The sequence below is a fragment of the Dipteris shenzhenensis genome, chromosome 26 (genome assembly GCF_047967505.1).
Source record: "Dipteris shenzhenensis isolate YYH24624 ecotype China chromosome 26, Dip_SZ_1.0, whole genome shotgun sequence".
Classification (NCBI taxonomy): Eukaryota; Viridiplantae; Streptophyta; class Polypodiopsida; order Gleicheniales; family Dipteridaceae; genus Dipteris; species Dipteris shenzhenensis.
The window spans coordinates 20,425,384-20,448,905 of record NC_141621.1 but is presented as its reverse complement, the minus strand read 5'-3'; the positions used below and the strand labels follow the sequence as shown (position 1 = coordinate 20,448,905).

Sequence of the window (23,522 nt, the reverse complement as noted above, 5' to 3'; positions counted from 1 at the left end):
AACAGATATAAGTTCAAGGCACTGCGAAATGCCTCAAACTTTTCACATTGTAGTGCTTTGGTGAAAATATCTGCAACGTTGTCATGTGTGGACACAAAGATCATACTGATCTCTCCTACATGCAACTTCTCTCTGACTTAGTGATAGTGAACCTCGATGTGTTTCATGCGAGCATGAAACACTGGATTCTTTGCCACTGCAATGGCACTCTGACTATCAGTGAGAATTGGAGAGGGATCCTCCAAAGACAGATGAAGATCAGCAAATAGACGTCGCAGCCAGACATATTCAACTGTTGCTGTGAAAGCTGCCCTGTACTCAGCTTCACATGATCAGGTAGCCACTGTAGATTGTTTCTTGCTCAGCCATGAAATGCAAGATTTACCCAAAAAGAAACAATTGCCACTAGTGGACTGCCTAGTGTCATAATCACCAGCCCAATCTGAATCACTGTAGGCATGCATCTGCAAGTCACCCCCCCTGGGAAATAGTAAGCCAAAAGACTTTGTGCCCTGCAAATAATGGAAGATGCGCTTAACTGCCTGCCAATGCATAGTTTTTGGGCTGTGCATGTACCTGCTCACCTGAGATACTGCAAATTGAATATCAGGTCTAGTGTTGCAGAGATATATGAGGCATCCAACAGCCTGATTGTAAAGTGTGGCATGAACTGATTCTCCTGCATCATGCATTATGAGTTTCAGCCCCGGCTCCATAGGAGTGGCTATGGGCTTACACTCTTGCATGTTAAATCTGTCCAAGAGTTTCTGAACATACTTGGACTGAGACATAACAGTGCCACGTCTCTCATGAGAGAACCGGATCCCCAAATAAAAGTGAAGCAGCCCCAAATCTGACATGTCGAAGTTGGTCTACAAATCAGCTTTGAAATCTGCAATTTTTTCTTCATTGGACCCTCTGAGCAATAAGTCATCGACATAAAGAAGGATGAGTAATATTTCCCCCCCATCCATCTTGATGTAGAGGGTGCTCTCAGTAGGACTATTGTGCAGCCCCTTGCTGGTCAAAAAGGCATATATCTTGGCATACCATGCACGAGGGGCCTGTTTCAGCCCATATAAAGCTTTGTTGAGCTTGCATACTTGAAGTGTATTTGCTGTAATTTCAAAGCCCGGATGTGGTTTGACATACACCTCTTCCAGTAAGTCCCCATTTAAGAAGGCTGTTTTTATGTCCAACTAATGAACATTCCACTCAAAATGTGCAGCCATTGCAATTACTGATCGGATGGTGGTCATTCGGGATGTAGGAGCGAATGTCTCCTCATAATCTATGCCCTTTTTTTGAGCATAGCCCTTAGCAACCAGCCTGGCCTTATATCTGTCAATGGAGCCATCTGGCTTCCGTTTGACTTTGAATACCCATCGTGTGCCAATGGCATGTTTACCCTGTGGCAAGCCCAAGTCTGATTTTTTGCAATGGACTGCAACTCATCGTGCATGGCATTCATCCAATGCACATTATTCTTTGCGTCTTCAAATGTGGCAGGCTCCTCCTCATCAAGGAGAGTACCTGCATATGCTGATTCCACTGAATTAGCAACTTCCATGTGCCTTGCTGCACTGCGAGTCCTGCCAAATAACGGAGCATCAAGTTTACTCTCCCTGAGAGTCTGTAACAGCCAGTTTGGGACTGTTTTTGCTGCATGTATGTCTGCAATTTCTTGCTGCACCACCTGTTCCACTGCCTGTGGAGGGGGCAAGACATCCTGTGGCGGAACTGAAGCATCTGGAGGTTGCTGTAAATTTTGATTTGGATCAGAAAAATCAGCAGGGGAACCCAAAGCAATAGGAAGCAACCCCTCAAAGACATTTTCTGAAGACGAAGGCATTTGAAATTCAGCCTGAGTGTGAGCTGAATTTCCAGAAAATATCACATCTCTACTTAGGATTGTAGAGACGGTACCCCTTGCTTTCTGCACTGTATCCAACAAATATGCATTTGATGGCTTTATTTGACAATTTGTGCCTAAATTCAACTGGCACATGTGCATAGGCAAGGCATCCAAAGACTCGAAAGTGATCCACTGAAGGCTTCCTGTCATTCCAGACCTCAAAAGGAGTTTTTGTTTTTAAAGCCTTAGTGGGAGCCCTGTTCAAAATGTAATTGGCACACATCAAACCCTCTAGCCAGAATTTATGAGGCATGTGTTTGCTTTTTAGCATACATCTGTCCATCTCCATGAGGGTTCTATTTTTCCTCTCAGCTTTGCCATTTTTCTGAGGGGTCAGCCTGACTGTGAGTTGATGCACAATACCCTTGCCCTTGAGAAAAGCATCAAATTCTGCTGATAGGTATTCCCCACCTCTATCCGTGCGCAATGTCTGTATCTTGAGTCCGGTTTCATTTTCAACCATGGCTGAAAAGTGTTTAAACACCGTGAACACTTCAGATTTCTTTTTCAGCCCATAAACCCAAGTAAAATTGGAGTAGCTATCAATAAATGTAACGAAGTAGAGATGACCACCCAACGACGGAGTCCTCATGGGACCACAGACATCACTGTGTATAAGCTGCAATTTGCAGACAGCTTTAACTAAACCATCCTTCTTGAGGGGAATCTATGCATCTTACCTAAAATGCACCCTTCACAGGCATGTGGAGGAGGTATCTCAAGAGGTGGCAATGCATCAACCATTGAAAACTTCTGAAGTGTCATCAAGCTGTTGTAATGCATGTGGCCATATCTGGCATGCCATAATTCTGCATTTTGCATGGCAGCTGTAGGGGTAGAAACTGCCAGAGCATGGGCTGCTCTTTTCTCAAAAATATCAAGCTGAAAAAGCCCACGCAGCAGAGTACCAGATAACCTTAAGGCATAGTCAGCTTCCCTGTCTCGGACAGCACATTTGTCATCCTCAAAGATGACCCTGTAAATGCAACTTAGATTTCTGTACTTGCACTGTCAGAAATCTGTCCAAGCATCAAAAACTCTCCAAAATCTGCCAAAAGTGCTTCAAACACTCCAAGAAAGGCAGTATGAACTGAATACTCCAAAAAATGCTCTCCCAACACAAAAGCCCCAATTTGTGGCTTGAAATTGCAACCAGAAAGGGTCAAATTCACCAAAATCCCCAAATTTGCAATTTCTGAACAAAAGCCCCAAATTTGCAGATCTATCTGCAATGTTTGCTTTGCAAGTAACTGTGAACCTGCAAATGAAGGAAATCCTGTACGGATTTGCAGGTACAAATATGCCACACGTGCGGATGTACGACAAAGTACTGATGACGCAGAACCGTACGCAGAACCGTACGGTGATGACAAGGTGTACGAAATGAGGAACCTGTACGGAAACAGGTACAACTAACTGTGGTTAGGGGAAAAAACCTCTAAATGAGGGAAAAGTGCCCCTAACCCACTTATTGTCATTACATTGGTTACTGCTAGAATATATCAATAATTGTAGCATACCATGCACGTGGGGCTTGTTTCAGCCCATATAAAGCTTCATTCAGCTTGCAAACTTAAAGTGAAAGTTCAAAGCCAGAAGGTTGTTTAACATAAACCTCCTCCTGCAAGTCTCCATTAAGGAAAGTTGTTTTTATGTCTAACTGATGGACATTCCAGACAAAATTTGCAGCCATGGCAATAACTGACCTGATGGTGGTAATTCGGGATGTAGGAGCAAAAGTTGTGAGTAGAGAGTGAGTGAGAGAGAGCAAGAGAGAGTGTGAGAGCTAGAAGCTTGAAAGCTGAAAGCTTAGTTGCAATAGAAGAGTGTAAGAGTACAACACACTGAAGGAAAGATAAGGTTTTGTCCTAGTGACAAAACCTTAGTAGTCACTAACCATAGTTAGTGAACTAACTGCGGTTAGGGGGAAAAACCTCTTAAAGAGGGAAAAGTGCCCCTAACTAGCTTATTATATTACATTGGTCACTGCTGAATTATATCTATAATTCTAACAAAAGTCTCCTCATAATCTATGCCCTTTTTCTGAGCATAGCCTTTGGCAACCATCCGTGCCTTGTACCTTTCAATGGACCCATTTGCCTTCCTTTTCACTTTAAAAACCCATTTGATACCAATGGCATGTTTCCCTGGTGGCAAATCCACACCATCCGAAGTCTGATTTTTCTCAATGGACTGCAATTCATAGAGCATGGCATTCATCCAGTGCACATTATCCTTGGCTTCTTCAAAAATGTCAAGAAGTTCTTCATCAAGAAGAGTACCTACATAAGCTGTATCAATAGAAAGAGCCCCCCCTACGTGCCTTACTGCACTGCGAGTCCTTCCAGGCAAAGGTGCCTCAAGTCTACTCTCCTTGAGAGTCTGTAGCAACCAATTCGAAACTGTTTTGGCTGCATGTATCTCTTGAATCTCTTGCCTGACAACGTCATCCACTGCCCATGGACAAAATCAGCATGTGGCGGAATCGGGGCATGTGGAGCAGGTGGAGGTTGCTGTAAATTCTGATTTTCAGCATGAACCTCAGTTGAGGAACCAAAAGCTATAGGAAGCATCCCCTCAAAAACATCATCTAAAGAAGCTGGAATAGTGAATTCAATGTGTATGAGCTGAATTCTCTGAAAAAATAATATCTCTACTCATAAAAATCTTGCGTGAGGCCGGATTGTAAAGGAGATAGCCTTTGCTTTGTGCACTATATCTAACAAAGATACATGTAACTGCCTAATCTGAGAACTTATGTCGAAACTCCACAGACACATGGGCATATGCAACAACCAAAAACTCTAAAGTGATCCACTGAAGGCTTTCTCCTATGCCAAGCCTCATAGGGAGTGATCGTCTTCAAAGCCTTAGTGGGAGCCCGATTCAAAACATAATTGCCACACATGAGGCCTTTGAGCCAAAATCTGTGAGGCAACTTCTTACTAGTAAGCATGCATCTATCCATCTCCATGAGAGTGCGATTTTTCCACTCAACTTTGCCATTTTGCTGAGGGGTAAGCCTCACTGTAAGCTGATGTGTTATGCCTTTTTGCTTCAAAAATGCCTCAAATTCATGAGACATATACTCCCCCCCTCTGTCAGTGCAAAGTGTATGCACCTTGAGTCCTGTCTCATTTTCAACCATGGCCACAAAGTATTTGAAATGCATAAAGGCATCTGATTTTTTTTTCAAGCCATAGACCCAAGTATAATTTGTGTAGTCATCTACAAATGTAACATAAAACAAATAACCACCAAAAGCAAGTGTCCTCATGGGACCGCAGACATCACTCTGTATGAGCTGTAATTTGTAAGTAGCTCGTACTGCACCATCCTTTTTAAAGGGAGATCTATGCATCTTACCAAGGATGCATACCTCACACGCATGAGGAGGCGGTGCCTCCAAAGGAGGTACTGCATCAACCATAGCATGCTTCTAAAGTGTCATCAAGCTGCCATAGCTCATGTGCCCATATCTAGCATGCCATAACTACGCATTTTGAATGGCAGCAGTGGGAATGCTCACTGCAAGTGCAAGATCGGATCTTTTCTCATAAATATCAAGCTGAAAAAGACCCTAATACGAAGTGCCAAACAGAATCAAAGCATAATCATTCTCTTTGTCTCAGACTGCACAATTAGCATCATCAAATATGACCTGAAATCCTTCTCGATTGAGAGAGGCCACTGCAAGTAGATTCTTCTTTATACCTGGCACATAAAGAACATCAGAAATTCTGAAATCTATGCCATTTGTGGAGGTAAGTATGATGTCACCGACCCCACACACTGAATAAGAATAATTGTTTGCACATGTCACCTTCTTTTTAGCGGGTGGTGCATGCAGAGATGCAAAAAGGCTCTTTCTTGAAGTGATGTGCTTGGAAGCACCACTTTCAAAATACCAAGTGTTTAGTGTCTCATTGACACTGAAAGAGCATGCATCCTTTGAAGGGTCATAGCTGCAAGTCAGGAAAGCATACGAGTCATCATCAAGAGTGGCTGTAGCATCTGGACCAGCCACTAGAAAATCTAAAATGCAAGACAAAAAGGCATAATCCTCTTCCACAAAGTTGGCTGTAACATCCACTCCTTCTAGTGCATTAGGAGCTGATGCATCTAAAACAGCCAAACCCGAATCCTTTTTCTTCTCCTTTGCTATTCTGTTCTTGCATTCACTAATGTAGTGACCCGGCTTCTTGCAGTAGTGACAAATATCCTTCCTCTTTGGCTTCTCTGCATCACTTTTAGCCTTACGAGAGGGCTGTCTAGAATGAGCTTTATGCTGATGTGTGGGCTGATTTCCATGTTGCTTTTTATGCCCTTTCCCTTTGGACCTGAACTTTGAAAGCATGGCATGCTCACCAGCCCGTGTGGCCATGTTCTTTCTTGTTTTCTCTTCCTGCAACAAGAGTCCTACCAACTCGTGAAAAGAAAGAGGATTGCTACCCCCCTCAATCACAAATTCCGCGAGGCATGAAAACGGAGATAGGACTCCGGAAGAAAATTCACAGTGGTGGTAATCATCTCTGAATCCGGAATAATCTCATCTATATTCAACAACTGTTCCCTCAAATCCTGAAGTTTGGTGAGGTGAGCCTTCATGGAATCTCCCTCATCCATGTGTGTATGAGATAGCTCTCTCTCTCTTCAGGAATGAGACTCTGGCATCATTTCTTGCTGCAAACATGCTCTCTAAAATATCCTAAGCTGCCTTCGAGGTCTTACATGACCAAATGTGAGGAATGATAAACCTCTTGATAGAAAGGGAAATAACTGAAACATTCACAGACTTTGATCTTGGCAAATCAAAAATGAAGTCCATTGCAATACTTTTCCACGGTGCCTGAGACACGGGAAGAGGCATAAGTAGGCGAGGTGTCTTCCGTCTATCATACTTGACACGTAAGGCATTCAGTAACAAACTGATGTATATCTTTCCACATCCCTGGCCAAAAGAAATACCTCTCTAGTGCTTGAGTTGTAGTTGTGATTCCTCTATGTCCAGCATAGGCAAGTGCATGGCATTCTTTCAAAATCTTTTTCCTCATCTCTTGGGTGATGCATAGGCAATCATCTTTCATTAGATGCCCATCTTTCAGGGAATAGTAACTGGTACACTGCCCCTCTTGCATTTGCTGTAAAATCTCACCAATATTTGCATAATTAGCATATTGCTCTTTCATGTCTTCCAGGTCCTGATGATAAGTAATAGTCACATTGTTGACCTGAAGTCTTCGAGACAAGGCATCTGCCACTCTGTTCCGAACTCCTGGAGTAATTAACGGCATGTTTGCCCATTTCATATGCTTCTCGAAAAGCTTTGTCTGAGTCAAAAAGTATCTCAAACTTTCGTGATCTGTTTTAACTGTAAAATTTGCACCCAAAAGATAATGCTTCCATGTATGGATGGCATGAATTACAGCCAATAACTCTCTCATAGATTCCAAGATATCTCTCTGCATCCCGGAGTCTCTTGCTCTCATAGGCCACTACATGACCATTCTGATGCAATGCAGCCCCAACACATTCCCCATAAGCATCACAATCGACATCAAATGGCTGATACAATTCTGGAACTATTAAGATTGATTCTGTGGTCAACCTCTCTTTGAGTGTGGTGAAGGCTGTCTTTTGAGGAATTCCCCATCTAAAAGCTGCATTTTTCTTAGTAAGATCGTGGAGTGGAGCGGCTATATCTACAAAATGCCTGATAAATCTTCTGTAGTAAGAACACAGGCCTAGGAAACTTCGAACTTCATGCACAATTTTCAGCTCTGGCCATTCCTGAATGGCACGGATCTTTGCTGGATCCATCCATATCCCAGCTATGGATATTATATGCCCCAAGTAATGGATCTCTTCCAGAAAAAATTCACTTTTCTTGCTGTTTGCATAGAGCTGATGATTTCTCAGCTCTTGAAAGACTTTAGCAAGATGCTCCTTGTGCTCTTCTTCAGACTTAGAAAATACAATAATGTCATCGAAGAAGGTACCAGTGATCTGTCTGTAGGGTCGGAAGATACGATCCATCATCCGATTGAAAGTAGCTGGGGCATTTGTCGATCCAAAAGGCATCACCAGATACTCATATAACCCAAAAGTAGTGCGGACCGCTGTCTTATGCACATCCTGAGGTTGTATCCTTACTTGGTGATAGCCACTCTTTAGGTCTATCCTGCTGAAAACTGAAGCTCCATTTAACTGAGCCAGTACATCATCAATGCGCGGAATAGGGAATCTATTCTTGATGGTCATTTTGTTTAGTACGCGGTAATCGATGTACATACGGAATGAGCCATCTTTCTTCTATACTAGCAGCACAGGGGAACAAAAAGGAGAAGAACTGGGCTGAATCAGCCCCTTGGACAGCAAGTCCTACACCTAAGTCATAATCTCCTCTCGCTGAGTTGCACTAACTCTGTATGGGGGCCTATTGGGTGGCTCGTTGCTAGGAATAAGTTCTATGCCATGATCCTCAGGTCTCTCAGGGGTAGCTCCCCTGGCAACGCGTCAGAAAAACAATCTTTAAAAACTGAAATTTATTCTGATCTTCCTCACTTATTTCAGCATGCATTTCCATCTCTCTCTCTTTTACAAAAACCATGTAAGCTGAAACTGCAGACTTTATTTCTTTTCCAACAGAACTATTTGATACAATGGGAATAGTTTCCCATCTATTCCTAGCAACCACACGATGTACTTTGCCCCTATGTACAAACTCCAACACTCTTTCAGGAAGAGTCAACTTCACTGCCTTGCAATGAAACCAAGGCATACCAAAAACTACATCATAATGTTTCAGTGGAGAAATAAATAAGTCTTCCTAATCCACATAACTCTATACATGAAGACGGAGCTTCCCTATCAAGGGAGTGACTAGCAAAGGGTTCCCACAGAACATCTGGTCAGCATCCAGAGCCCTTCCCAACTCCTACGTCTTTATTCCCAACCTCAGGGCTAGATCCTCTGATATAAAGTTATCAGTAGCCCTTGGATTAAATAAAATCAGCACTTGTTGGTCTCTGACTTTGCCCCAAGATAGCAGCAATTCTCGTTCTCTGGGTTTAAAACATAACCCAGTATGTCAGGAATTCCTCCTGCCATTGGCTTTTGCGGTCCCCGTGGCTTCTCTGCCTCTTTTCCCTTCGGAGTTGAAGGCTTTTCTGGGCACTGGGCAGCCACATGCCCCTCTTTGCCGCATCTGAAGCATTTACCCTCTTTCTTAAAAGTTTCAATCTATTCAGGGGTAAATTGTGGTCTTCCCTTATGGGGCCTTTGTATCTGGTTTCCCCTCGGCTTCTGAGGTTGAAATCCCCTCTTCTGAGCCTTGGGAAACTCTCTTGTTTCAAACTTGGGGGTCCTTGGCTTTTTATCCCCCGGTAACCTTGCCTGTAGTGAAGGCACACTGGTAGGATCCTGCATGTACATGAGACTAGCCACATTGGCTGAATGCATAAGATCTGATATTTCTTTAATATCTTTAGTATTCACTTGGGCCTGTATCCTGGGAGTGAGTCCCGCCCGGTACTTCCTGAGTTGAGTCTTGTCAGAAATTTTCTTGAAAGGCAAGAAACCTGCAAGTATGCGTCCCAAAATTTCTGGTTGTAAGACTCAATTGTATCTTGTGTTTCCATATGAATGCTCTCCCAACCAAGAAGGACATGATCCCGAAATTGTTTGGGAATAAACTGTTTATAGAAAGCTTTCTTGAAATCCTTCCATTTCCTGGGGGCTACATAGTTGGCTGTTTTAGCTATCCACCATGCACTGGCTTTACCAGTCAAGTGCAAACCAACCATACAAAGCTTTGAGGACTCACTAAAATTTTCCGAGCTGAAGGCAGCACCAAACTGCCTTATGAACTGCATAGCCTTTTCAGCTTGGCCATACTGGCCATTGGAAGTGGCAAATCTTACTGACTTCCCACCGTCCTTGAATTCTTTAGTCTCTGCCTTCCTGCTAGACTTCTTCTTCTTCTTCTTCTTCTTTCACTCTGAAGATCCCAAAGGAGGTGATGTCGAGGATGAAGAGGTAGAGCTAGAAGATGAAGACGAAGTGGATAAACTATGATGATGCCTTTTTCTTCTTGGGAAGAGGACCTGCTCTTTTTCTCTTTTTGCCCACCACTTCTTCCTGATCTTCTCCAGAGAGAGGCTTCTCTGGCTTTCCCTCAAAAAGAGGTTGTACCATCCAGCGAAACAAGGGATCGCTTGTTGCCTCTCCCAACTGAGTAATCAACTCTCTGTACGCATTCTCTTTATTTATATGTATAGCCTCAGCCTGCTGTACCTGGTTAAACTATGACATTCCCTCATGGGATGATTGGGCATCCTGCTGTGCAGCCATCTCTACAACTAAAATCTGAGAAATGCAACTCTCTCACACACACGGTGTAAGCAATTGATGCACGCAACCTTTGCTTTTTCAAAGAGAAAATTACCTCAACAAGAGGTGTCTTGCATTCACAACTTGTGCCAGTGCCGAGCTGTCAACTCAAGGCATAAACTCAAAGCTGTGTGCCTCTTTTCTGGCTACTGCAAATGACTTCAAAAAGCATCTGTATTTCCCCTTTTTCACTGCTCAAAGGCATGCATTTCTTCACTTGTGCAAATCTCTGATTTCTCTGCTTTTCTGCTGTTTTTCTGACAGGAAAAAGTCTGACAGGTAGGTGAAAATTGATGGCCAGAACTGTCTCTGCAATTGTCTTTTTTTTTTTTTTGACAGTTAACTGGATGGGTAACCGGCTGCCCCACCATGCTCCCCTCCACACTAGCTGCTCACCCCCCCCCGCCACCCTTGTTCTCCGCCTCCACCCGCCTTGCTCTCCTCCTACGCTCTACGAGCCACCAACGACGCGTCTCCGCTCCATGCTCCCCGGCTTCACGCTTCCACGTCTCCAAGTCTCCCACAACGACGAACTACAAGCGGCTCCAGCAGCCTTGCGGGATCCAACGTCCAGCCTCGACAGCGGCTGACAGCCCACACAAATCCTACGCCAAAAGCATATCCCGTCTCTACAACTATGGACGAGCAAAAGCCCAACGAGATGCCATCAGCACACCTCTCCACGACCTGCAGCAGATAAGCCTCTACTGCCAACCAGCTCATTCAGCAGTGCCCCAAATGCCCAAAGCTCTAAGAATGGCCTCGACCCGACTTCACCGACTCCTACTACGGAGACAAGCGATGCTCCAAAAAACCTAGTCAATGAACCACAGCGCCAAACAGTGAGGCCCACCTATGCTCAGCTGCCAACAACGCCACGACCTATATCCATGAGCAACCTCCACGATAGAGAGCAGCCGCAACCACCTCTGAGCTCCGACTACTTCCAACAACAACTTCTCCATGCAAAGCCTCCAAGCGAGCTCGCAGCCAACCGCACCTGCATGCAAACGATTGCACAACACGGCCACACTCCAACAGATCCTGCTTCACCGCGCCATCGTCGTCGCCTTGCATCCTGCAAGTCTTCCACAAAGTCTCTGACCTTAGGCCACGTAGTAGACAAGGACCTACCTGGGTTAGGTCCAACTAACCTTGGGTTCACTGGGTGGCCTGCTTAGTGACACGTGGCAGCACTTAAGCCAACCCTAGTACCACGGCCTCCCAACAGCAGCGCCACCTGCACAACAGGCACTAGGGTTGTCAGCCCCCCCCCCCCCCGGGCGACTTGCAACAGGGCTCAGGGCCCCCGTGGGCTACTTCTCTGCCCAAACCCCACCCCAAACCCCCCCCGATTGCTCCTTGGACTGCTCAAAGACTGTCATGGACAGCCTTTAAGGTGCGGGCACACCCACAAGGCCACACAAGAGGACCTGCAAACAAGAACACAATATCCAGCCTCCCTTCATTCAAAAGAAGGGGGGGGGAGGGGAAGGGACTGATTGAGATTTCATTTCTGAACAGTAAACAGTGACAATCTCACGCACTGTTAGATCATCATGACGACACGGAGCTATGTAAAAGCTCTTGAAAGTGCAATGACAGTCTACATGGCTGGTTCACCACCCAAGAATGCTTCTGAGGTCCTGACCCACCTCAGTAAAATTTGTGTGACCTTGATTGAGAAAGTGGATAGCCTTGAGACCACCAATGTGGCATTGATGGCAGAAAAAGCACACCTTATAAAACATTGAATGAAATCAAGAAACTGGGAGGGCGTATGCAAGAGGAATGGAGGAAGGAGAAGAGCAAGAGAGATGAATGGGAGAAGGAAAAAGAAACATGGGAAATTGAAAAAACCAGCCTCACTGACAAAGTGCAAGCAATGGGGACAGAATTACAGCAACTGAGGGACATGCAAGGCAATGGAAGATTTGAAATCGGAAAATGAGAAGCTCAAGAAGGAGATGGTGTTGGAGATATCATAGCCAAAGAGTGTGTTGATGTGATGTGTTGGTGTGTAGTACTAGGTGATCTAGTACTAGTCTATGTGTATGAGTCATGTGATTGCCACGTGTCATGGGACTTATCCCATATGCACTAGGTGGTAGTGTGTGAGTGTGTAGCCTATATAAAGGCTTGTACTTCACTTGTCATGATATACTTGATGAATGAATGAAAGCCTTTGTCATGTCTTCATTTGAGCATCATTTCCTCACACCCTAACCCCCCCCCCCCCCCTCTCTCTCTCTCTCTCTCTCTCTCTCTCTCTCTCTCTCTCTCTCTCTCCACCATGTTTCTAACATGGTATCAGAGTAGGTTCACCCTGCCATAGCTGCCCTGCCATGTCAACATCTCCCTAACCCTAATTCGATTCTAGCTGCCTCTTTCTTTCAGCTCCTCATACCCGATTAGGGTTTCCGCACACTCGCCTCAATTCCGCCTCTAGCTGCTTCTCCTTGCTGCCATTTGCATTCAATTCTGACTATCAACAACCTCCACAGCCAGTCACCCCTATTCAAGCTCTCTTGGAGCACTAGGTGGCCCATTTCCTTGCAGGTCGGCACAGTTTTCAAGGTCTGCCAGCATGTGTGAAGTTTTTTGTCGCCTAAAATCAACCTTTTGTTGCTGCAGCAGCATAGCCGACCACCTTTGCGTGCCGTTTGCAGAAGTTCGAGGCCCTTTGAGGACATTTTTGACCAGTTCTGAGGCTGCTCCTGCACTTTCGAGCCATTCTGAGTCTGTTGCTGCATAGCCGCCTCTGTTCAAGTGTCTTAGAAGCAGCACGAGCCGAGATTCGAGTCATTTCAGCACATCTACAATCCCATTTTAGGGTTTCCAGGCCCACTACAGCAAAGGTGTTCATCTGCGCACGTCGGTTGGAGCATCTCGGGTGATTTGGAGGCCTCCTCGACCTGTTTCGGAGCAATTACTTGCATTTTGAGTTGCTCTAGGGTTGCTGCTGCACAACCGCCTTCAACAGAGCAGTTTTTGGGGCTGTTCCTAGCCTACTAGAATTGCCGGTTCTTGGTCTGGTGATCTGCTGGTGCATTTTGGTCCACCCATACCTCTACTACAGCCTCTTGGTATAGCTTGGAGCTGGTTTGCAGAAGCGCTTCACAAATTTCGAGCCTTAGGGGTCATCGACCAGCTGCTAGAAACGTTTATTCAAGCATTTCTTCAACCGCCCTGGCTTTGTGAAGGCTGCTGATCCATTTCAATCTTGGATGGATTTGTTGATGTAATGGGCTGACAGCAAATGTGAGAAGAACAAGATAACGCTTACGAAAACACAAAAGATACGATGTCTCTTGCAAGGGTCATGAAATGGAAAAGTGAACTCATTCAAATATCTTGGAACCAATGTGCCTTACGATCATAGTGACAAAAGTGCTTTGAAAGAAGAATATGCTTATGCAAGCAAGCTGATATAATACGATAGAATTCGAGACCTGGTATTATAAGTCTTGCTCTATGAGGTAGAGATTTGGGGGCGGAGAAAGCACGCTACAACGCTACTCACATTATATATATCATTGCCAATGGTAACTTCCACACTAGCAACTTCCACCTTCCATTCACTGTAAAAGACAAAATTTGACCTCATACTTTTTGCAACATATCGAACATATGACTTCATTATACGTAAATTATATGTGTCTTTGGAAGGTCATCATGGGAGGACAGGATCACCTACATAGTCCAGACTATAGCACAAATTTCTTAGGTACGAAGATGAGCAATTTTTCCTATTTATTTTGGGGATTTGAGTCTACCCAAGCAATTGCTAAGAGTTTCAAGTTGATAGGCATGAGACCACACCAAAAAAAAAAAAGCAGCACCATTCTCCCAAGTTACAATTGTCCACAAAGCAAAAATCATATGGTGGCCATGCACATGAAAAGTGCACATACCATATCAAGCCATAGATACCGAAATATAAATTTCAAACTAAAATGAAAACTTTCAATTCTACAAATAGTCCTTATTTGACCCATGACGAGCATGGAAAGATGCCATGAGCAAGAGGTTGATAGCTTTGAGCTAGTCTTACCGGATTTAAACCAAGACCATAATAGCACATCTTTTGCATCTCCAACTGCTGCATTTCGGGAATAGCATCACCGAGAACATCATCATTTGTCATGATTTCTTCACCTACACCCTACACAGTTCATAGGTCACACGCTCAAGACATCAAGAATAAAATAGCCAATGAGGTAAATCTTCCATCCATTTCATTTAATATCTCGTATTCCAACAAGCTTTGAACAACACTAGAACCTAACAAAGACCAAGACTTGTCCTTTTACACATTTTTCTAACAGATTTTTTATAGTTCCACTGAATAGATTAATAGAGTGATCACCAAATGAGCCATCTCCCTAATTTTGGCGATGAATACTTAAAAATCACACTAAATATTGGTTCACATCAACATCATCAAGACTACTATATTATCTCAGATTGGATAGTGTGCTGTACAAATAGTCCATTATTGCCAAGCTAAGAAACCTTACTAATTCACGATATACTGCCAAGTCTCCTTATTCACAAAGAGCAACGGAATGAGAACTTTGACAATCAAACGATACCAAATTCTAACCATCCACAGTCACCTGAGGCAAAGATACAAGCAAGAGCAGATGTCGATCACATGTTGAGCAAGTCCTCTAGTAATGACAGGGTTTAAAAATGGAATGTTATGGCCATTAAAAAGGCAAAGCCAAAAGTCAATCCAATTGCCAAATGAATCTCAAAGGAAAGTAAGCAACCCTCAACACCTAGGCTATGCCTTTGAAATCTTAAGTTCACGGGGGAGGGGTTAAAAACCCTCAAACCCAATATTCACTTATTACTTGCTACTGCTTTCGTATCATACAATGAGCAAAAGAATAATGATATGAGAATGATGGTTCATCAAACAACATGATAGTAGATAAGGATTGGTGATAGGAAATCCTTGAACAAGCAATAATGACACTCTAACCGTTAGAGCATTAGAGTGCATGTGCATGTGTGTGTGTGTGCACACACACACACAAAGTGATGCGCAGGTGCACACACAGTGTGCATGCGTAGGCGCACATATGTGCGCGCACACACTCGTAGTGTCTGTGTGTATGTGTTTGAGTGCATTCTCTCTCTCTCTCTCTCTCTCTCTCTCTCTCTCTCTCTCTCTCTCTCTCTCTCTCCCCCCCTCCCTCCCTCCCCGTACAACCCGTCGTACAGCCCCGTAACCCCTCCGTACAGCTCGTCGTACACTCCTTGTACATTCTCGTACAAGTCGTCGTAAAGCACCGTACAATCCTCGTACAGGTCGTCGTACAGCCCCGTACAAGTCGACGTACAGCACCGTACAGTTCTCCGTACGGTTCTCCGTACAGTTCTCCGTACAGCACCCGTCGTACAGCCCCGTAACCCCTCCGTACAGCTCGTCGTACACTCCTTGTACATTCTCGTACAAGTCGTCGTAAAGCACCGTACAATCCTCGTACAGGTCGTCGTACAGCCCCGTACAAGTCGACGTACAGCACCGTACAGTTCTCCGTACCCTTTTCGTACATCCCATACCAATCCATCGTACCTACCCGTACCTTCTCGTAGCAAAGCTCCTAGGGTTTCTAACCCCGAGTTAAGCTAAACTCCCAACCCAACTCGGGCGTGAGGTCGACTAGGGAGTTCTAAGAAATAGCCAATATGGATTGGCCTACCCTCTCCTCCAAATCCCCCTCAACTCCATCAACCTCAATTATCGGGACTCGGTACTCCTTGGGAGCTGCCATGTGCCCTCCCTAAGCTATTGTATTGGATGGTTTTTTATTGTCCCATAGACCTTTGGTCTCCCGTGGACGTTAATAGACTTTCTTTCTTTCTTTCTCTCTCAGGGAGACATATGGGGACTGCACATTAGGGAGACAGAGGTTGCCATGGTTAGCTCTCGATTCCTCCATGAGGTTGGCAGCAGAGGGAGACGAGCGATGCTGGTATGCACAGACTCACAGATGGTTTGTGAGACTAGGGTTCCACATCGATAGGATATCTCCTTTTCAGTACAGTTTAGATGCCCCTCCGTTACTCCCACCCACCATCCCGATTGGGCCACACACCAACCAGGTCATTCGAGAGGATCTCCAGCAGCTACACACCTTTAGGACCTGGTTGGAGCCGAGGGAGCTCCCAGTGAAGCTGAGTTTCTACAAAGATTACTGTCTTCGTATTTCAAAGGAGGGATTCATCACACCACCGGGGTACACTGAGCTTCATATGCCTTACTACGGATCTCCATCGGACAGTTTCGGGTATCATCACACTGCCTCCGCATAGAGAGCGACAGAGCAAAGGGGATTCCTAGGGAGCATCGCTTATGCATATTGTGCGACTGTCAGAAGGTTGAGTCGGAGGAGCATTTTATTTTCAGGTGCCCAGTGTACTACGAAATCCGAGGTCGCTACCACTGCCTCTTCAGAGACGGCTCCGGGCTCCTTTCCAGATTCCTCGCCTACCCAGATCAGAGATGCCTCACGGCCTTCATTCACGAGGGGGTCCGACACAAAGAGTACTTACTCAGGCGACGAGGCTTAGCCACATTATCACACACCTCTCAGAGCAGGATCACAGAGTCCTTCCCATCGAGTGACATTGATCGTCCAGTCTCCGCATAGAGAGCAGCAGAGCAAAGGGGATTCCTAGGGAGCATCACACTGCCTCCGCATAGAGAGCGGCAGAGCAAAGGGGATTCCTAGGGAGCATCGCTTATGCATATTGTGCGACTGTCAGAAGGTTGAGTCGGAGGAGCATTTTATTTTCAGGTGCCTAGTGTACTACGAAATCCGAGGTCACTACCACTGCCTCTTCAGAGACGGCTCCGGGCTCCTTTCCAGATTCCTCGCCTATCCAGGTCAGAGATGCCTCGCGGCCTTCATTCACGAGGGGGTCCGACACAGAGAGTACTTACTCAGGCGACGAGGCTTGGCCACATTATCAAACACCTCTCAGAGCAGGATCACAGAGTTCTTCCCATCGAGTGACATTGATCGCCCGGTCTCTAGCCGCAGACGTGACAAAGACCCCGACCCAACGACCACAGCACGACACACGAGACATCGAGGGGAGACACAAATCACTCTGGGGATCTCCCGTCATTGTTTAGACCCGAGATACGTCCCATGGGAGTCAAGGTGGCTCTGGTCTTGTGTCGAGCCTCGTCCAGGAGACCGAGACGCATGGCACACCTTGACGGGCGCCAACGTCCCATCACTCGCTATGCACCAACCAGGGCGACATGACATACGGAGGATTCTGCTCCGCTCCAGTCCTTTTCTTTTCTTTTCATTGTTACATCCAGATGTATTTGATTATGTTTGATCAGACTTAGGGTTCAGCACGGGTGATGATGCTCGTTTCAGTAGCTCCACCCTTACTGTGATTTGTATCAGGTTTTCTTTCAGTCTCATAGACCCATCGGTCTTCTGAAGACTCTAATAAAATTTCTTTCTCTCTCTCCTTGCATCTAGTTTACTTTGCATTTAGGCTCAGATTTGACATTATGTACTTTCACTTGCATTGTATTGCGTAGCACTTAGATGATATTCGACGATGCCTCTTCTTTGTCGTTGATTTTGTGCTATCTTGTATGCAGAGTTCTTGATGTCCCATGGGCCCATTTTGGCCTTTAGTGGACAATAATACACTTTCTTTCTTTCTTCTCTCTCTCTCTCTCTCTCTCTCTCTCTCTCTCTCTCTCTCTCTCTCTCTCCCCCCCCCCCCAGGTGAAGGCCTAAAAAAGCTAGCTAATAGGAGGCTCGAAACACACAAGGGCTGGTAGCACAAATTATAACATTGGAAGAAGAGAAGACAAAGAAAATGCTTAATAGGCTTACAACGAATATGGCTCTAGAGGAAGGGTCTCTGTGTGGTTTTCTTCACAAAAAGCAAGGAGAACTTGCGAGCACATTTGGAAGTAATGCTTACTAGGCTTAGGAATAGGGCTCTCGAGGAAGGCTCTATGTGGTTTTCTTCACAAAAAGCAAGAACTTGCAAGCACATTTGGAAGTACTATGAGAATTCTGCAGGCACTCACAAATGCAGGTCAAGATAGTGTAAGGGGTCACTATTAGTTAACACTGATCGCCAGTCCCATAGATCCTGAAGGGTTTCATACAGACTTTAACAGAACCATATCATATACTCCTCTCTCTCTCTCTCTCTCTCTCTGTGTGTGTGTGGAACCCTCCAGGCCGTCACCTGCCCCTTCCAGACCATCGCTGGAGCCCTCCAGGCCATTGTGGGAGCCCTCCAGGCCGTCGCCTACACTCAAGCCTCTTCCAGGCTGTTGCGGGGGCTTCTCAGCCCCCCTCGTCTGTCGCGGGACTGTGGCACCTGCTGCCGGGTACCGCGGTACCTGTGTGAGCCCTGAGGCTTCCAAGCAGCCCCACAGGCTGCTCAGCTGCACCAGCCAGCGCCATAGGGAGCCCCGTGGCTCCTAGCAGCTGTGCGCTGCTTGTGAGGAAGCCTTGGTCTGCTAGATATCGAGGCTGACCTTGGTGGCCAGCCCCTCAAGACCTCAAGGCCTGCTTACCCCCCACTCCCTCCTCAGTTCTCGACTCCAGTCTGCATCAAATCTGCACCTGCAAAAATACTCTCAAGAAGACTATAAGATCACTCAAGAAAGGATCAGGAAAGCAGCAAGAAGGCACTCTCCAGCCCCATCGACTTGTAGCAGACATCCATACCTCAAGTAAGCAAATGGAGCTATCAAGATTGCATCTCAAATGTTAACAGAAACCTGCAAGAAAAGAGTAGGAATTAGTACTTCGAAATTCAGTAAAAAAAGGGGGACTAAGGCTACAAACATCCAAACAAAATGCCCACCCGAGGCTTTGTGGAAGACACATGGGGCAAACAAGCTCTAGATGCTGCCATGACAGCCCTCTCATCATCAGGGACAGCTCACAAAGCAACAAATGAAGTTCTGGCCTGCCTCAACAAAATATGCATTGCATTAATTGAGAGGACTGACAGCCTAGAGGCCACCGATGTGGCTCTAATGGCTGAGAAAGCTCACGTAGACAAGACACTCAATGAGTTCAAGAAGCAAGGAGGTAAAATACAGGAGGAATGGAGGAAGGAAAAGGCAAAGTGTGATGAATGGGAAAAGGAGAAGAAGGATGGGTAACTGAGAGAACCAACCTCCAAGACAAGGTAAATGCATTAGGGGCCAAGCTACAGCAAATGAGAGACTCACAAGTGACCTCAGAAGGGGGCTGCAAAGCCATGGAGGAACTTAGAGCAGCAAATGCAACCCTCAAGAAAGAGATGGCTGCCATGCAAGCCAAAATGAATGGCAAACATGCAGAAATTGCACAACAGATCAATAAAGGGAAAGAGGAGATGCTTGAATGGACAGCAATGGTTAAAAAGGGGGCAGCAGCCCCTAAGTAGGATTCATTTCTGAGGCTCTCGAGGAAGAGAAGAGGAGGGCCAGCAAGGCTCTGAACGCATTGGTAAGAGGCTTGACAGTAGGAGACACTCTAATAGCAGATGCCCAAATTTTGTTCACCAAGGTGGGCGTCAATCTCACATGCGAGACAGCTTGGCGGGTAGGCAAGGCGGAGACACCTACAAGACCACTAGTGCTAAGACTCCGGACCAAGAAGGACAGATCCACACTCATGAGCGTGAGGACAGCTTTGAAGGGCACCAGGATTTATTTGGATGATGATCTCACCCTCCTACAGTAGGAACATCGCAGGGAGATGATGGTGAAGGTGATGGCAGCAAGACATGAAGGGAAATGGGCTGCATACAGAGATGGCAGAGTGATCATTCAAGAAAGGGAAGAACGAAGGTGAGGAGGGTGAATTGTGACGGTGTCAGGACGAGTGCACATAGTGGTCTGAGAATGGCAGTCTAGAATTGTAATGGCCCCCTCTGGTCTGACCCAGGAGGTTTCTTGGAAACATACACTGACAAAGACATAATTTTCTATACCGAGACGCATGAGAGCCCAGAGAGAGGGCTCCCCATGGTGACAGGGTACACCTCGGAATCTGCCCATAGGAGGGAACTGAGGCGGGATATTGGAGTGCGAGGCTCTGGGGGCGTGGCTGTCCTCTTCAAATCAGCCCTCGGGCCACTCCTCTCAGTGGTAAGGAGGAGCATGCACGGGACATGTGGATTACGATTCAGCTACCAGAGGCACGTCCGATCATTGCGGTGTGCTACTTCCCCTCGGATACATCATCCTATGCACGTGAGGTTGCTACAGAGGGGAACAGTCCGTATGAGAGTATACACGATGATATCACAGCGTTCTCTAGACTGTCATGACAAGAGAAATGATTATTTAGTTAATTAATAGTCATTAGAACTTTATTATAGACGCCAATTTGATGGTGCGGTTATATGTTTGTATTTATGATAGATCAAGCAGTGTAAATAGTACCGCCAAAACTATGTAACATTGGCCAATGATTATTAATAAAGATGTGCACACACGTGTCTAGGTCCTAGGGGCAATAGGAAAGGGAAAGGGTGCATTAGAGTGCATTGAATGGTAGGTGCATGGGTCATAGGCTAAGGGTAGGTGTAAATGGGAAGATGGAACTTGAGTGATCTCAAGGGACATTAATGAAAGGGTATCACCCTTTCATTGTGAATCTCACGTAGCATTCTTTCTACCACATTGCATTCATCCGTCATCTCTCTCCCACCTTGCATGTGGGTCGAAAAAGAAACAAGTACTCTCACGAGGGCGCTCTTCCCCATTGGAGGGCCAATCGGCATTCAAATTCTGCATGCATTGCACACATTTGCATTTTCGAAAAGCGTGGATCTTCACATTTGGTATCAGAGCGGCGACGATCCACGAGCGGGACGAGAAGAGGGCGACAGTTGTGAACGACGGAAGTCGCAAGAGAGGTTGGCGGAAAAGAATCACGATCGACCGATCTCGAGGTTCTGAGACAAGGGGTTTTTTTTGAAAAATTTTCGCCTTCAACGGCGAACGGCGAACGGGGTGTTCTCTTTTGCCCCCCCCCCCCCCTGTGAATGTACCCTTAAACCGTGAGAAAAAGGGATTCCCGTTCTACCCAACCGGAAGTCGGATCGGAATAAGATTTTAAGGGAGTGATCCACCCATCAAGTAACCCCTATAACGGTATCTAGAGCTCCAATCCGCTCAAAACAAGTAGCCCAAACGGAGCGTACCAGTTTACAGCAGAAATACAAGAAGAAAAGCTTCAAAGAGAAGGGAAAGGAGGTCATTTTAAGTGTCTTCTCAACACAAACGAAGCGGGAGTCGGATAAGTACCACCACCTCTACAACACTTGAAGTTTGCTGTAAAATAAACCTTCTTTTTTGAAATTACAGCAAGACATTTTCTCTCTTGTATTAATAAAAGGAAAGAATGGAAGGGGAAGGGACATATAACAATGAACTTATTCCTTTTCCTCCATTACCCCAAGGAGAGAGAGAAGGAACACCTTCACCCCCTCTTGAAGAGGATGGATTAGGTGAGAGTTATACACATCTTGAGTATGATAACCCACAAATAGATTTACAGCAGTCTCTCCTTCAAGAACCTACTGATAGGGAGTTCTCCTTTCGTAATGAAAGAAGAAATGAGACCAGCCAAGAACAAGGTGATGAGTTCACGCCTTTAACTCAAAACCCAATACACATGGATTCTAATCCAAGTGCAAGAGGAAGAGAGGAGACTCTTGTTGATAAGTTGGTTTTCCAGCTTAGCAATATGATTGAGCAGTCCATTATGACAAGATTAGGGACTAAGAGGACTTTAAACTTCGGGGATGAAGAGTTGAGTAACCCTTCTAAGAGGTCCAAATTCCAACCGCGAGAGAGAATTGAGTTCCCCAAATATGATGGAGCAAGGGAGGCTGACAGAATCCTCAATTGGATTCGTCATTTTGAGCTATACTTTGCCCATCAAGACAAGACCGAGCAAGAGAAGCTTGCTCTTGCCACATTGCATCTGCAGAAGGATGCTCTAATGTGGTGGTCCTTGTCACAAACAGAATAAGAGCCTATTCATGAATGGGCTAAATTTGTGGAGCAACTAAAAACCACTTTCATGCCACCGAGGCATGAAGAGAACCTAACCTTTCGTTGGGAGAGGTTTAGGCAGTTCGATAATGAGAGTAATGCAGATTTTACAGCCAGATTTTGGAAACTCTCTCTAGAGTTACCCTTGATAGGAGAAAGAAGTATTTAGCAGCTTTAAGCCCAAAAGTAAGGTACGAGGTTGAAATGTTTAACCCGACCACGCTTAAGGACCTCACTAAGCTGGCTGAAATAGCCGAGAGAAAATTGAATCCTCGTAAACCCTTCAATAAGGAGTATGGGTCATTATCTAAGACCAATAATATACCCACTTTTAGGAAACCAAACCGGTTTAAGAATAATAAAGGGAAGGGTAAAGCTCTTGTAAGGAATGTGAATAGCCAATCACGTCCTGGATGGGTGCCATTTCCTTCTATGACTGACGAAGAGAAGAGGAAGTTGATTAAGGAAGGAAAATGTTTCGGTTGTAAGAAACATAAGCCAGGGCACGTATGGCATAAGTGTCCCGTTCTCTTGGCTAAGATTGCCAAGACGAATTCAGTAAAAGGGAAAGCCAAGGCATCCAAGCAGGAGGGTGAGGCTTCTACCTTGTCACCCTCAAAATCTACTGTGACTATTGAGCCAATAGTGAATGCTGTCCATTCAGCCAATACCTTTGGGCCTCATGATCTTTTTAAGGTGTATGGATTCGTGAATGGACAGAGAATAGTGGTTCTCCTAGATGATGGATGTAATTATGACTTAGTAAGTGATAGATTGGCAAAATTACTCCATCTTAAACCAGAACCTATAAAAAACATGTCGCTTTCAGGAGCTTTTAGGGGACACAATGAAGAAGACACATCCATAGTACGAAATATTCCTTTTCGTATACAAAAATATAGAGATCGAAGGGATTTTCTAGTAGCCCCTTTACAAGACGTTGACATGATACTAGGTAAACCATGGCGGTATGATTTTAACCCTGCTATTCATCCTCATACTCATCATTGTTGCTTTGTACATAAGGATGAAAACATAAGGATTGTAGGGGATCGAGACGTGTATACAATTCCATTGATTACTCCTACCCAAGCCAAAAGATTGGTAAAAAGAGGGGTAGATTGTAATCTTGTGTATATACGGGATTCA

The 23,522-nt window shown here is 45.3% G+C and overlaps 1 protein-coding gene across 3 annotated transcripts in view; it reads right to left on the bottom strand.

The window, feature by feature from the left end:
- LOC147884787 (uncharacterized) overlaps window positions 1–23,522 on the bottom strand; it is a 175,130-nt gene that overhangs the window by 39,274 nt on the left and 112,334 nt on the right. For all 3 annotated transcript variants that reach the window (XM_087397171.1, XM_087397172.1, XM_087397173.1), the window contains exon 8: window positions 14,361–14,471. In XM_087397171.1, the coding sequence (XP_087253297.1) occupies window positions 14,361–14,471 (111 nt within the window). The remainder of the gene's footprint in view (window positions 1–14,360; window positions 14,472–23,522) is intronic.